Source organism: Bufo bufo, chromosome 4 (genome assembly GCF_905171765.1).
Source record: "Bufo bufo chromosome 4, aBufBuf1.1, whole genome shotgun sequence".
In the NCBI taxonomy this organism is placed as follows: domain Eukaryota; kingdom Metazoa; phylum Chordata; class Amphibia; order Anura; family Bufonidae; genus Bufo; species Bufo bufo.
The window spans coordinates 296732448-296747041 of NC_053392.1; the positions used below are offsets into that span (position 1 = coordinate 296732448).

Genomic DNA, 14594 nt, shown 5'->3' on the forward strand with positions numbered 1-14594 from the left:
ACGCTGAAGATTTGCTATACTCCCCTGGCTATACTATTAGCTCTTGTAAGAGCTGTTCCTGTTCCTGGTTCCTGTGGTGGTTTTGGTGTAGAGCGGAGTGCTTAGAGTCCTCGGGAAGCGCTAGGAGCAGCCATCGAAGGAGGTACCCGGTCGGGGTGCCAGGAGATCCGTCACATTGGTGGCAAGCATTGGGATGGCGTCCTAGTGAGAGGAGAAGCAGCTGGGAGACACCGTTCGTGGATTTACAAAATTGAGGGCAACGCTAGTATCCGTACAGCTCCCCTGGCTATAGCAGGATGGAATCGGCTAGTCTTCGAACAGCGTTCCACTATGAGGAGGAGGATGACCCGGACTGGAGGGATGCACTCCGGAAAGGCGTCTGTCACGAGGCCTTGGAAGATGTACAGCGTCGGGGGGGGGGGCGAGTGTCTTCCCGGTGAGGAGCAGCAGTTGTGGATGCGAGTGGCCCTGCTAATGCCCCTTCTGGGAGAGGAGCCCCTGGATGAATGGGTGACAGAACTCGAGAGCCTGGTATGGAAGGAGCTTTGGCTAGACGACGCCTACCCGGTACTCTGGTGGTATGTGATTCGGCACTCCCCCTGGATGGCTGAGCACGACAGACCCGAGGGTGAGGATTATGATGGCCCTGGCCTGTTGTTTGAGGCCTTCGCAGAACCAGAGTTCGGAGATCCTGGAGAGTCCCGGTTCTGGGATATATATGACTACAGGGAGGCTATGCATGATTGGGCTACAGCGAGAGAGGTGAGACAAGACCTGGCATCTCTAGTGACAAAGGAGTGGGAGCTGGAGCAGGATTACCAATACTTCTTCAGCTCAATTCGGCCCCAATATACACTGCCAGAGAGCTGGGTGGCAGTCCCAGACCTACAACCCTACAGCTGGGAAGACCCGACTGAAGTATCCCCTGCTTCAGTACCAGCTACAGAGGTAGGGGACCTCATAGACTTTTCCTGGGGGGAACCCCATATGGCAGGTGAAAATGGGACCGAGATCTCTCCACCGGCCCTACAGGGATGCGGGGCAGTTGGCCCAGATCCCCAACGGCAGCCGGAGTTTCAGGGAGTAGGGACAGTCAGTCCTGCTCCCCAGCGGCAGTATGTTTTACAGGGAATTGGGAGCACAGTCTCCATTCCCCATCGGCCGTGTGATTTACAGGGAATTGGGAGCCCAGTCTCCATCCCCCAGCGGCAATTTAACGCACCAGGGGGAGACAGTAAGCTCCACAACAGTGCAGATGGGACCGTGGTCTCTGCACTCACAGCACAGGGGGTAGGGACAGTCAGTCCTGTCCCCCAGCAACAGGGCTATTTAGCCAAAGGGGAGACAGTCTGTCTCCCCCCACAGCAGCATGGTGGTCTATCTAAAGGGGAGACAGTCGGTCTCTCCCTACAACAGCAGAGCTGTGTATCTAAAGGGGAGACAGTCGGTCTCCCCCTCCAACAACCAGGCTCCAACCAGGCTACTTCCGTGGTAGCGCTGGCACCAGGGCAGAGTACCGCTGGTCTCTGCTCACTCATCAACCCACCAAGGCAGTCTACCAGTCCCCCACACAGCCGTGGTGAGGCACATGGACATGGACAGGTTTGTTCCTTGCTCAGGTGTAGTAACCGTTTATTGTGGGTGGGCTGTACTGCTGTTTCTGTTTTGTGGGTGGGCTGCTGGACTAACAAGGGCACTGACCAGCAGAAGGTCAGATACCCTGTTAGTCTGTTTGGAAAAGGGGAGAAATGTGGCGAAACCAACCTCGCCACTGGGTGCTGGAGAAGCCTGGTTGCCAGCCTCTTGCCCCAGGATTATGGGCCCTCTCATCAGCCCATGCTAAACTTAAACCCCATGTCGATTTGACTCTGTTTGTGGCATCTGAGCGCTGTTTGGATATATTGAGCGCTCAGATCCAAGCCATCTGGGGATGTTAAATGTCTATATTTACTGTAATGGTTGGGACATTGTATATTTGAATAGTGATGTCTGTCCTATTATCCCCACGTGTGTATTGGCGATTTCCCTTTGTCCTGAGAGATAATTGAATTACTCCTCGGTTGTCTCCAGGACAGAAGACATTGTTTAAAACTATGTATTCTCCTGCCTGTGATAATTACATCAACCCATTGTGTAAGGTAATTGTATCACAGGCAGAGGGGAGGATTTTGTATGGGAGTGTTTAAACTGTAAAGCTGTAAAGGATTGGCTGCTAGGTCATGTCCTCAGTTCCCAACCAGGTCCACGGGGGTGGTAACCTTGTTGGAAAATGTGTATAAGTCAATGCTTGTGTGTTCAATAAAGAGTTCCTGTTTTACATTCAACATAGAGCCTTGTCTCATGTGTATGGGGATTGCTATACGCTGTATACTCCCCTGGCTATACCTACTAGCTCCTGTAAGAGCTGTTACTGCTCTCTGGATTTAGGAGAGGTTCACCCACTGAAGCCTGGAGCCTTGTCGTAGGTCCAGGGTGGGTAGGAGACGGCGAGACCTCAACCAAGCTTCGGTGGTTCGTGGGGTCTGCAGTGCTTACGGTGTCAAGTAGAGTGCTTGGAGTTCTCGGGAAGCACTAGGAGCATCATTCGACAGAGGTACCCGGTTGGGGTGCCAGGAGATCCGTTACACCTGCATTATGCAGATAATGCAGCATGTCCCCCCCAAGGTGATCCTGCCTGTGACCGCCTGTACAAAATCAGGCCGGTCATCGATCACTTCGGGGCCAAATTTTTGGAGGCCTATGTACCTGGAAGGGAGGTCATGGTTGATGAGTCTCTCATTGCTTTCAAGGGGAGACTCATTTTCCGCCAGTATATTACCTCTAAGTGGGCGAGGTATGGTGTGAAGCTGTGCAAACATTGTGAGAGTACCTCAGGGTACACTTACAAGTTTCGTGTGTACGAGGGGCGATTCCCATAGGGGAGATTCCCATATTGAACACCCAGAATGTCCCCCCACTCTGGGTGTTAGCGGGAAACTTGTGTGGGACCTTATGCACCTACTGCTAGATAAGGGTTATCACCTGTATGTGGACAACTATTATACTAGTATCCCCTTGTTCCAGTTCCTCACCGTCAAATCCATGTCCACTTGTGGGACCGTGCGGAAAAATCAACGCGGCCTCCCTATCCACCCCCTCCAGGTACCTATCCCCAGAGGTGAGACCTGTGCCCTTACCAGTGGAAACCTGTTGCTGGTCAGATATAAGGACAAGAGGGATGTCCTTGTACTGTCCACAATTCACGGTAACGGCATCACCCCTGTCCCTGTGCGAGGTACCGCGGCAATGGTCCTCAAGCCCATTGTATCGTCAACTACAATTGGTATATGGGAGGAGTTTATCTCTCTGATCAAGTCCTCCAGCCATATAATGCCATGCGCAAAACCCGGGCATGGTACAAAAAAGTTGCAGTCTACTTGGTACAAGTTGCCTTGTACAACTCTTTTGTGCTGTCCCGGAGCGTTGGCAACACAGGGAAATTCCTCCAGTTCTTTGAGGCAGAACTCAAGGCCCTGATCTTTTCTGACCAGGAAAGAGCAGGCCGGAGTACCTCGGGAACTGGAGGCGCCCAGATCGTCCCTGGCCAACACTTTCCAGGTGTGGTCCCCCATACTGGAAAGAAGGGACGGTCCCAAAAAAAGTGCAGAGTGTGTCACAGGAGGGGGATATGGAAGGACACCACCTCTCAGTGTGACACGTGCCCCGATCATCTTTTTTACAAAAAAAGTTTGTAAAATTTGTTTTGAATATGGGGTCACTTTTGTGGAGTTTCTTCACTAGGGGTGCAACAGGGGGGCTTCAAATGGGACATGGTGTAAATAAACCAGTACAGCAAAATCTGCCTTCCAGAAACCATATGGTGTTCCTTTCCTTCTGCGTCCTGCCATTTGCCCGTACAGGAGTTTACGACCACAAATGGGGTGTTTTTTTAAACTACAGAAATAGGGCAATAAATATTGAGTTTTGTTTGGCTGTTAACCCTTGCTTTGTTACTGGAAAAAATGGATTAAAATGGAAAAAAAAATTAAAAAATTAAAGATTTTAAATTCTGAAATTTCATCTTCATTTGCCAATAACTCTTGTGGAACACCTAAAGGGTTAACAAAGTTTGTAAAATCAGTTTTAAATACCTTTAGGGGTGTAGTTTCCAAAATGGGGTAATTTTTGGGTGGTTTCTATTATGTAAGCCTCACAAAGTGACTTCAGACCTGAACTGGTACCTAAAAAGTGGGTTTTGGAAAGTTTCTGAAAAATTTCAAGATTTGCTTCTAAACTTCTAAGCCTTGTAACGTCCCCAAAAAATAAAATGTCATTCCCAAAATGATCCAAACATGAAGTAGACATATGAGGAATGTAAATTAATAAAATTTTTTGGAGGTATTACTATGTATTATAGAAAAAATGTGGGGGGTTCAGTCAGCACAACCCTGTATGCAGGTGCACATCGCTATGGCGTATGTATTTTAGAAGTAGAGATATTGAAACTTGGAAATTTTTCAATTTTTTAATTTTTTTTGTAAATTTGGTATTTTTTTAATAAATAAAAATGAATTTTTTTTTACTCCATTTTACCAGTGTCATGAAGTACAACATGTGATGAAAAAACTATCTCAGAATTTCCTGGATAAGTAAAAGCGTTTTAAAGTTATTCACACATAAAGTGACACTGGTCAGATTTGCAAAAAATGGCCTGGTCCTTAAGGTGAAAATGAGCCCGGCCCATAAGGAGTTAAAAGTATTATACTACTCCAGTACTAAATCTGCTATCTACCTCTGTAACGGATCTCCTGGCACCCCGACTGGGTACCTCCATTGATGGATGCTCCTAGTGCTTCCCGAGAACTCAAAGCATTAAGCTCAACACCGTAACCACCACAGGAACAAGGAACAGGAACAGCTCTTACAAGAGCTAGGGGTTATTGCCAGGGGAGTATACAGTGTATAGCAATCCCCACACACATGAGACGAGGCTCTATGTTGAAGGCCAAAACAGGAACTCACTTTATTGAAGACCAACTCAATATATATACAGTTCAAGAAGTCTAACAACATAACGCAATCAACCATGAACAACATGCAAACAGACAATTCCCCCCCACTCCATAATGAATGAATGAATAGGGAGAGAGGAGACACATGTGATGGGATTATCTCCTGAGTGTATCATAGGGTGATCTACTCATCTAGGAGTCGGCTGCTCCTAGAGTCAGCTATCTTAATCTCATCACTAACACAATCAGTGGGAGTCTCAGTTCAGAGTTAACCCCTTTTTGTGTTGCTGAATTCACACCCTGCACCTTTAATGGGCAATAGGAAATATATGTCATATAAATTCCACACATAAATCAGGGTTCATAGGTACTTGTAACCCCAAAAAGTCTGAGGGGGTCTCCATAGTTCTGGGTCAATAGTCCGTAGGAAGGAGGCTAGCCCTCAGGCTTCTCCAGCAGCCCCAGTGACGGTTCAGTCCATCACAACCTCATTAACCTGTTCTACTTTATAGCTCTGATCAAGAGCTCTCCCTGTACTGGGATGCCTATGACAGGAAATCTACAGGGCTGAATATCTGTCTATGGCAAGGATTCCCTATATGTATGATCATATGTATAAGTCCAAGCAATTGGAGAATTTTAGCACAGTCTGTTGACAGGATTTAGTATGAGTTATTGGCTGTATGGAGACGTGCTGCCAAACTGATACAAGAAGTACAATTTAATTAAATTGATTAATTAAAGGCTTTGGACACCTTTGGGGACATTTTTCCACTCTACTCATTTTGGGCTAAACATTATTTGTCCAATTGGTCTTTATTAAAACTTTCAACAACTGTTTCCTCTGCAGCTTTGGCTTTCAGTGTATCAGCGGAGTATTGCTTTCCCATTCACTGTAACTCTTATACTTTTATAAGAATTTAGCTATATTGAGTGTTAGGAAAGTACAGCTCTCTGATGGGATCACTTTGAAGCAGAAAGCAACAGTCTTCAGATACAATGAAAGTGAAAGCTGCAGTGGAAAAAACAGTTGACAAGTTTTAATAAAGACCAGTTGAAAAAAATTATTTATGACCCAAAATGAGTAGGGTGCAATGATGACCCCCAAAGGTGTCCATAGCCTTTAAATATATTATATAGCTTTCAACTACATGAATATAACTTGAGAATGGATAATACATTTCATACTTTTTCCATAAAATTCCCACTTTTCAGAAGTTAAAGAGGACCTTTTTATGTTAGAAACTGGTATGCTTACCAAACTGGGCGGCCCCTACAGATGCCCACACTTTGTTTTTCTAAAATACCCCTCCGTTCCAGTGCTGTGTCCCCTGCTGGTTTTTGCTTCCAGTATGATAATTTAGAGTATTGGTACAGGGAGGAGGAGACAACTGGGTTTTTCAATGGGCGTCTCCTTCTCGCTGTAGCGCAGTCCAATTGCAGTGGAGAGCGTCACAGCCAGAGGGAAGGTGAGCTGTTTCTCCCTGGCTGCGACGCTCTCCGCTGCAGTTGGACCACGCTACAGCCAGTGGGGAACAGGTAGGTATACCACCCTTTGCAGGTCTGGTCAAGAGGGAGGAGGTCTGCCAATAAAAACCCAAAAGATGAACAACCCCTTTAAATCTATTGTTTCTCTTTCAATCGCATAGGTCTTTCATTTATTATGCAGTGGTAAAATATCAGTCTTTTTAAAACAAAATGCATTTTTTTAGTTAGGAGTCTAAGGTTAAAGCTTGACTCTTCCCCCAGCCGTGGTGTGATGCTGCAGTGTGAGAGGGACAATTTTTGTTCCCTACAAAAGTTATCTTAAAGATTGTATCACTATGGACCCTCATAACCTTCCCTTATTTACCCTTTAAAAGGACTGAGAATGTATTTAATAGAATCTTGCAATTAATCACTCTTTTCCTACACAAATGTTGCTTTTTAAATCTGATTCTTGGAATATCCTGTAATACAGCTTTCGTTGTATAAATTATATTCCAGCTGCGCTACCACACTACTCCTGAATTATAGCCTTTCTCTGGGCCTGGGTGTGGTATTCCTAGACCTACACTTAAAATTCCACGTGGAAAAGATAGGCTGCCAGGCCAAGCATGTCTTTATCTTTCTACTCCTGCTGCTGGAAGAATGTATGCCTGAAATGAAGAGTTTTTATGACAAAGTTTGTAAATGAATCAAAAATTGGAAAGAATGGATTCAATTTCCAAAGGATAAACGGAAACCATATTGTGTATAGTTCACTTGTATAGAGATAACACTATACATGGCTGCTGCCAGGAGCAAGAGTAAGAGACTTCAGCAGATGTTAGCTGTTGACCGGATACATGTTTCTATTTTTTGCAATGACAATGTGTGGTCAGTTATTTTTTGGAATTAGTATGTAGAGCATGGACTACGCTGTAACCAGAGCTGTTAACTCTTCCTTTACTGATGTGCAGTTCTGACCACTGTGTAGTCTGGTCCACCCCCCACCTCCCTTAGCTACTCTGTAGTCTGGACCAATGATGTAAATTACTAAATGATGTTCATAAGTGAAAATGCATTAAAAGGGTTTGTTTGAGTTATTTTTTTTATCGATTTATTAAAAAGGCAGGAACACGAAGACTAAAAAAGTATGCTCACCATCCTGAATCCCCTCCATTCCAGTGCTGCTGCTCCCTCCTCCCTGCTGGGCTTTGCTTTACAGATTGTCGCAGTGACTTACCTATATAACACGTGATTATTGTGGCCAATAACTAACCAGCCCTGTGCTGCATACTGCAGGAGCCGGTGACTGGCTGCAGTGGTCACGTGTAGTATACAGGCACATTATCACTGCAGCAAAAACATGATGTCATGGCTGTAGCGGCAGGGCGGATAGAAGCGGTGGCGCTGGAATGGAGTACATACGGAATGGTGAGTACTGTCTACCTTTTATAAATTATTCTAATACCATCCCTGCCTTTAAGCGAACAAAGCATCATGGCTGAAGCCTGGATATCTTACAAAGAGATCAATGATGACTGAAAACATGTGGCGAAGAAAGAAACCCCAGCACATGCTCTATTAGAAAAAACAATAAAGACCAAAGGTGTCCAATTGATAAAACATGGAAGACAGTGTCCACCCAATATAACCAAAAGGACACCCATAGTTGTAACTTGGTACTAGCTCCCGAGTGAAACAAGCGAGCTCCTAGTACCAAAAGTAAAAATATAATTTTATTGTAACATGATTAAAAAAATATATAAAGCAAGTAATGTGCCGTTAAAAAGTGAAAGGAAGCAGAAAAAGAGCGCCACCCTGGGATAGCACACGTGTCAAATGTAAAAGATGGTGATCAATGGAATAGATTATATGCGGTACAGTGACCAACCAATGATCAAAAAAATGCAACCTAAATGACGGATGAATCAGCGGTCAAAAGAAAACCTACACGGCAAAAGAAGCTAGAACAGGGTTTGCATTGCAAGTGCAACATAAATGAAGTAAGAGCAAACCTCAGTAATGACTAGATGTAAAATATCCTAAATTAAGTGCCGTATAGGTGAAAAAGAGCAGAGACACCAAAAAAAGACTGTGTGCTATATCACCCAGGATGGCGCTACCCCAGGGGTATGCTCTATTAGCAGAGAAGTCAGGTCTCATTTCAGAACTAACTGTGCATGCATATGATGCAAGAGCAGAGAACAGGGAATTTTTGAGGTTTTCAAAACCAAAAAAACACAATATGCCACAAGCTTACATGTGTAGTGGCATATATAGGTGGTGTATTTTCAGATTTACATTGAAGTGGGACCAGAGGAAACCACTAATTACAAATCTGGGAATGTCACAGCGTTTAGCTGAAAATATCCGTTCCGTAGTTCTTTTATTTCTAACCAGTAAACCACAAGTTTATTCTCTGACACTGCTCTTCTTTCAGTCTTATACATAAGGAAAATCATATGCAAAATGACATCTAAAGCAGTGAATGTGTTGTAAAAACATCAAAATTTATGTAAAGTTATATATTCATCTACTTGTCTAATTCAGATGGGGGCTTTTTTTACTCTACTTATATTCCAGGTTGCAGTGTTCTGCTTCTATAACGTTGAGCACATTTCTTCTGCAGGGGTGCACCTAGCCTTTCTGCTACCTGAGGCGAAAATTTAAACAGCGTCCCTCTTCCCCCTTCCCCCAATGCCAATTTTCTAACCTAACCCATTTGCCACAATGAAAGCCCTCATTGCCCATGGGCCTTCTGCTGCCCCCCTCTTGCCCCTACCTGGTGCTGCCTGAGGCCTCACCTGGCCTCATTGGTGGTGCACACCTGTTCTTCTGGTTACCCTTACACCCTGAAAATCTCAGCTGCCTGTTGTCACCAGCGGGGGACAGGGGTTGGTGTCAACCTGTATGTGGCTCCTATTCACTTCAATGCTTAGCTCTATTGGATTCAACAATGGAGACTTTTCCAAGTATGTGTATGGAGGAAGAGGGATAGAACAGTGGTCTGCGCTCACAAATGGAGCGCTGTAGTATTCTAAGGAACACAATGTCGCCAAAAGTATGTTGGTCCCCCCACACTCCCAATTATTGAGTTCAGGTTTTTCAGCCACACGAGGTGAACACCGTTTGGAAAACAGACCTTCTAGAGAAGATTGGTGCCTGATCTTACAAAAGTTCTTATGGCTGGACCGATACAAAATTCCCATAGACACACTTCAAAATACTGTAAAAATGCCTCCCCACTAAAAGGGTGGCCCGAAGCCATATTAATGTCCATGGTTTTGGAATGGGATGTCCACCAAGCTCATATACATGTGATGATCAGGTGTCCACATACTTTTGGTCAAATACTGTAAATTAGGAAAATACCTTAAATAAATATTATATACATTAATAATAGATACTGTAAATGTTGAAAAGTGTATCAGTTATACTTGTGTCATATGATTTAATTATTGATTGAATAACCTAACCTTCACGATTAACCCTTTGGAATCCACCATCCAGATCTTCTTGAGTGCTTCATCTCTTGTTGTCCCTTCTTTCTCCATTGCCATAACTATCAAGTCCGCAATTCCCATGGCAGCCTCAAAATGAACAAATTATATAATATGTTATTTAAGGTTACATTATTTAATCTTTAGTAGTGGCCTACAGAGGTCTATGTTTGTGGGTGATAAAGTAATATTTTCACAGAATCTAAGTATTTGAGTTCCATATAAATTTTATATGTAGTAGCATTTTTTTACTCCACCATGTGAGGGTCAGGAAATCCCATATGGTCCATTACTCTAATATCATTTGGATAGCCAATACCGACTTCTCATGCCACATCCTAATGAAGGATACACCTCTCCTCATATAATAATAATGGAAGTTAAATAGTTAATGTACCTCCCCAGCTCCTTGGAAGAGGACTGTGTGGTCAGACAGTTTATTCTTTGTTAGACGAAGTGCTGCAAGAAGTCCAGCTACCGCAACAGATGCAGTGCCTGCAATACAATGATAACATTTATAACTGGTGTGGTCACTGTATTCAGTAAAATCTGCTAACGCAGATAAACTAAAGACAACTGCTGTTTCCATCCATAGTAAATATGCATGTAGCCAACTATACAACATATATACATTAAATATTAATATTAATAAACTAATGCCACAGAAAATAAGCATGATGCCACAGAAAATATGGAGGAGACTTCTAAAATTAAGTACAGAGCTATTTTCAAACTATGTACAGACTGGCAATGTTAATTCTATGTAGTCCACATCTTTAGTCTACAGGTATTAGACTGTTTCCACCATAGATCATTAAGAAGCCAGTGTTGAACTGTTCCACCAGAGTACTAAAGGATCCTCTGATGTCATAGTGAGCCTCAAAGGTCCAGGAGAAAAAAAAGACAATAACTTGTTAATAAGGTATATTTCTTTGATTTAAAACCTAGTAGACTTTACTGATACTAATTTATGATAGAACTTCTTCTGATGGGCCCAATCAACCACAGTTGAATGCTGTAAGACGCAATATGTTCTTCTTTGCTTATTGCAGAAAGATGGCAATAACAATTGTGAGACAGTGACAGGTCTCACTCAGGTTAGAGGCAAGGAAGGGGTGGATAGTGCGGTCCACACCCCTGTTCCACCACAGGTGAGAGAAGCTGGAGGTAATCAGCCTGGCATAAGGCACCTCCCAGAGTGTCAGAAAGGGGGTAGTGTGTTACCTGTGGACAGAGGCCTGGAGGCTCTGTCTGTGTGGTCTCAGCTGGGAAAGGCTGAGGGACCACAAGGCTGGGAGATAGCCTGGAGTTGGGGGACACAGCGACGCCTGGGAGGGTCGCAGGGCCATAGTCAGGCGGACTACTGAGCCCCAATCCCCCACAAGAAATACTGAACTGGAGACAGTGGGCGTACTGTGCTCTGTACAGCCAGGAGGCTGTGGGACATTGGCTGACAAAGCCGCATGTGTTCACAGGGTGTGAACTGTGACTTTAGGTGAGTCAGGATATTATATGTTTAGTTAGAGCCCAGCCGGGCAGGTGTTTATTTTGTACCATTTATGTTTGGATTGCTGAGGAGCCAAATAAAGTGATGTTTGGACCTGAAACTTGGTGTCTAGCGACGATATTTGTGTGAATCACCCCCGGAGAAGAGCTAACCCCCCACACAATATTAAGTGTGAAACACAGGACTCTATTTGGAAGAGTTTTACAACAAGTCTTTATTTTACCATGAATTTATACATAATGAATACCATATTTGTCCTTCCACTAATTTGGCAGGACATTCGCATCCTCAGATCCCTACACAAACATCTGCATTTTATGTTCTGTACGTTGTGTTATATTAATGTGTACATTAATGTATTGTAGAATAACAAAAACCCACAGACCATACATGGGAGGAGAAGTTGTGATGAATTGTATCTGCTTATTAACATCACGTGCTTCTTCTCAGACTAATACACAAGATGTTAAGACACTTCACCCAGACCAGAGATACTGAAACTGCTCCGGTCACCCTCCCCAGGATTGGAATGCTGTACGATTTGCTGTATATTCCATATTGTTGTGCTTCTAGTCTTAAAAGGCAGTACAGCCATGCCCTAATAATTTATTCTGAGCAGGCTGGAGGGGCCCTCATGTAAGCACCTAAGACCAATGGAGAACACTGAGATGGTTCAATTGATGTCACTAGCCCCTATATTTATTTATTTTGTATTTATTTTATGCACTTATATAGCGCTACTATATTCCGCAGCGCTTTACAGACATTAGCATCCAACTGTCCCCAATGGGGCTCACAATCTAAGGTATCATTCATAAGCTACAATATAGGTAGATAAGAGGTCCACTTGATATTTTACAATGACCTTGGCTTCTGCTAAGTAAATATTGCATTAGTTACCCATTAGGAAAAATATATATAATTATTACAGATTATTACAGCTATACGTAAAAACCATGAACTTAAAAGGAATGCATCTTGTACTTCATTTTCTTGTACTTCGTGTGTTTATTCCATTCAACAGTTGTTGCTATATTTTTATTTTTGTAAAAACCTGATTGAAATAGCATGTCATTCTCTGATGCATTTCCCTTTAAAGTTCATTACTTAACCCTGTTTCAGATTTTGGAACTGAGGAAACCAGATGTACCTCTGCTCAGTTCATACTCAGCAATTTTAAGTTTCCGAAACAGCTGAAAGTATAGACATGATAGAAATGTAATTTCCACCACCGATTTCCCACGTTCCCACAAACTCCAGCATCCTGGCACGCCCTGCTCATTCTGTTCATTAGCTGCAAATACTTCACACTTGGCATTTTGGGCTTTGTTCATGTTTTTGACACACTACCTTAAAAGCCAAAATACACATTATAAATTATAGTCAAACCTTCTTTGGCTTGTTAACATATTACTTTCTATTATTTCAGAAGACTGTGTTAAGTAGAAACAAAGGGAATCTGTCACCAGCGACCTCCCCATCAAACTCCTTGCATAAACACATAGCTGTGGTTCACCTGATTAAAACACAGTTTTTCTATTGATGATCTGAGGCTCCGATCCCAAGATACTTTTTCTTAATATGCAAATTAGGCCTTTGGTTCAATGAGGGCGTCATCATTACTCTTGTTGCACACATGCTCAACTCCTTGCTGTGGCCAGCTCCCCACTCGATGCTTTTGATTGACATGGCCAGGCAGTGGAAAAGCAGTGAGGGAGGCGCTGGCAACAGAAAGAAGGGGAGCTTGGGTGCAACAAGAGCAATGATGTCGCCCTCATTGCACCAAAGGCCTAATTTGTATAACAAGAAAAAGTATCAGAACTCAGGAATGGAGCTTTAGATCAACTAAAGAACAACTGCGTTTTAATCGGGTGAACCACAGCTATGTTTCTATAGGGAGTTTGATAGGGAGGTCGCTGGTGACAGATTATCTTTTTTATAGATGTCCTTTCACTTGATATCATGAGTTGTCCTATTGATGACCTACAAATCTAATAGAAATATAATACGGACTGTATCCAATGCTCTTCAGAGTACATCAAGATATGTTCATTGCAGACCCAATGCTATGGAGATTACGGTCACTGGACCAAGCCGCTTCCTGGTTTTGCAGGGACCAGAAGTGGCTGAGAACAGAGCAGGGCTGGACTGTGGACAAGTGAGTGGTGTTTCTTTTATTATTTGCCACGGGTTAGGACCACAGGGGTTCTGGACTCTAAGACTGGAAACCCCTTTAAAGTTTATAAGAGAAAACTGTGTGAATTTCAAAGCTCAAATATCATTGAAATGTTTTTCATTTTTCATTTTACAAGCAAGAGTATTTCAATAATAAGGAAAATAAAATAGACTGACCCTTCCGGTCCAATCTCCTTGACAGAATGCACTGCATCACTGCATTGCCTGCATCATATCCATTTGGTCATACTCACCACCCACAGTATGTGGTTTCACAGCTTAAGTATCATTGCAGGTCCCACGAAGTGCAAAATATCCCTTGCTCAGTTTCTTAGAGTGCTAGATGGGTCTTGCCGTCCAAATGTGTCCCTTTGCATTGGTTTAAACTGCCTCTACTGTAGTTTTGCGCTGGTACGGAAAAATGTAAGTAGAAAGAACACTGGCTGCCTTACAGGCTAAGAGACTTCTGCTGCTTGTAAAGGGAGAGGTTCTGATAATTCTCTATATTATGAACTTCTACAGTTCCCTCATGTCATTCTTAAATTGAGTTCAATTCTAAGAAATTCTCTGTGTGGTCAGTCCAAACCATTTGGTGTTCTTGGTCCATTAGCACTAACCATATTCTTGCCACCTAACTTCATCTGGTTTTGGTTTTGAATGAGTGAAGAATTGTGTGGATGTCTACAGGCTGTAGGGAACGCTTCCTCCAGGCTCCGGCTCTTTTTGGCAATTTATCCAGGGTTTATTGCAGCAGCTGGCGTTGACTTCATAGAAATCTGGCCTAAACTCTAAAATACTGGTCTGGGTTTCGTATTTTTATCCTTAGCTGATGTTTTTCCAGCTGCTTCACTGCCATATATACACAAGGCTGAATTAGGCCCACACTTCTTAAACACATATGTATGAAGCAGAAAATGAAATATGAAAGCTGAGAGGACAAACATAAACAACCAG

The 14594-nt window shown here is 43.3% G+C and overlaps 1 protein-coding gene across 1 annotated transcript in view; it reads right to left on the bottom strand.

The window, feature by feature from the left end:
• ME1 (malic enzyme 1) overlaps positions 1 to 14594 on the bottom strand; it is a 426557-nt gene that overhangs the window by 17935 nt on the left and 394028 nt on the right. The window contains exons 8-9 of the mRNA XM_040428702.1: positions 10356 to 10453; positions 9935 to 10048 (exon numbers count right to left, since the gene is read on the bottom strand). Of these exons, the coding sequence (XP_040284636.1) occupies positions 9935 to 10048; positions 10356 to 10453 (212 nt within the window). The remainder of the gene's footprint in view (positions 1 to 9934; positions 10049 to 10355; positions 10454 to 14594) is intronic.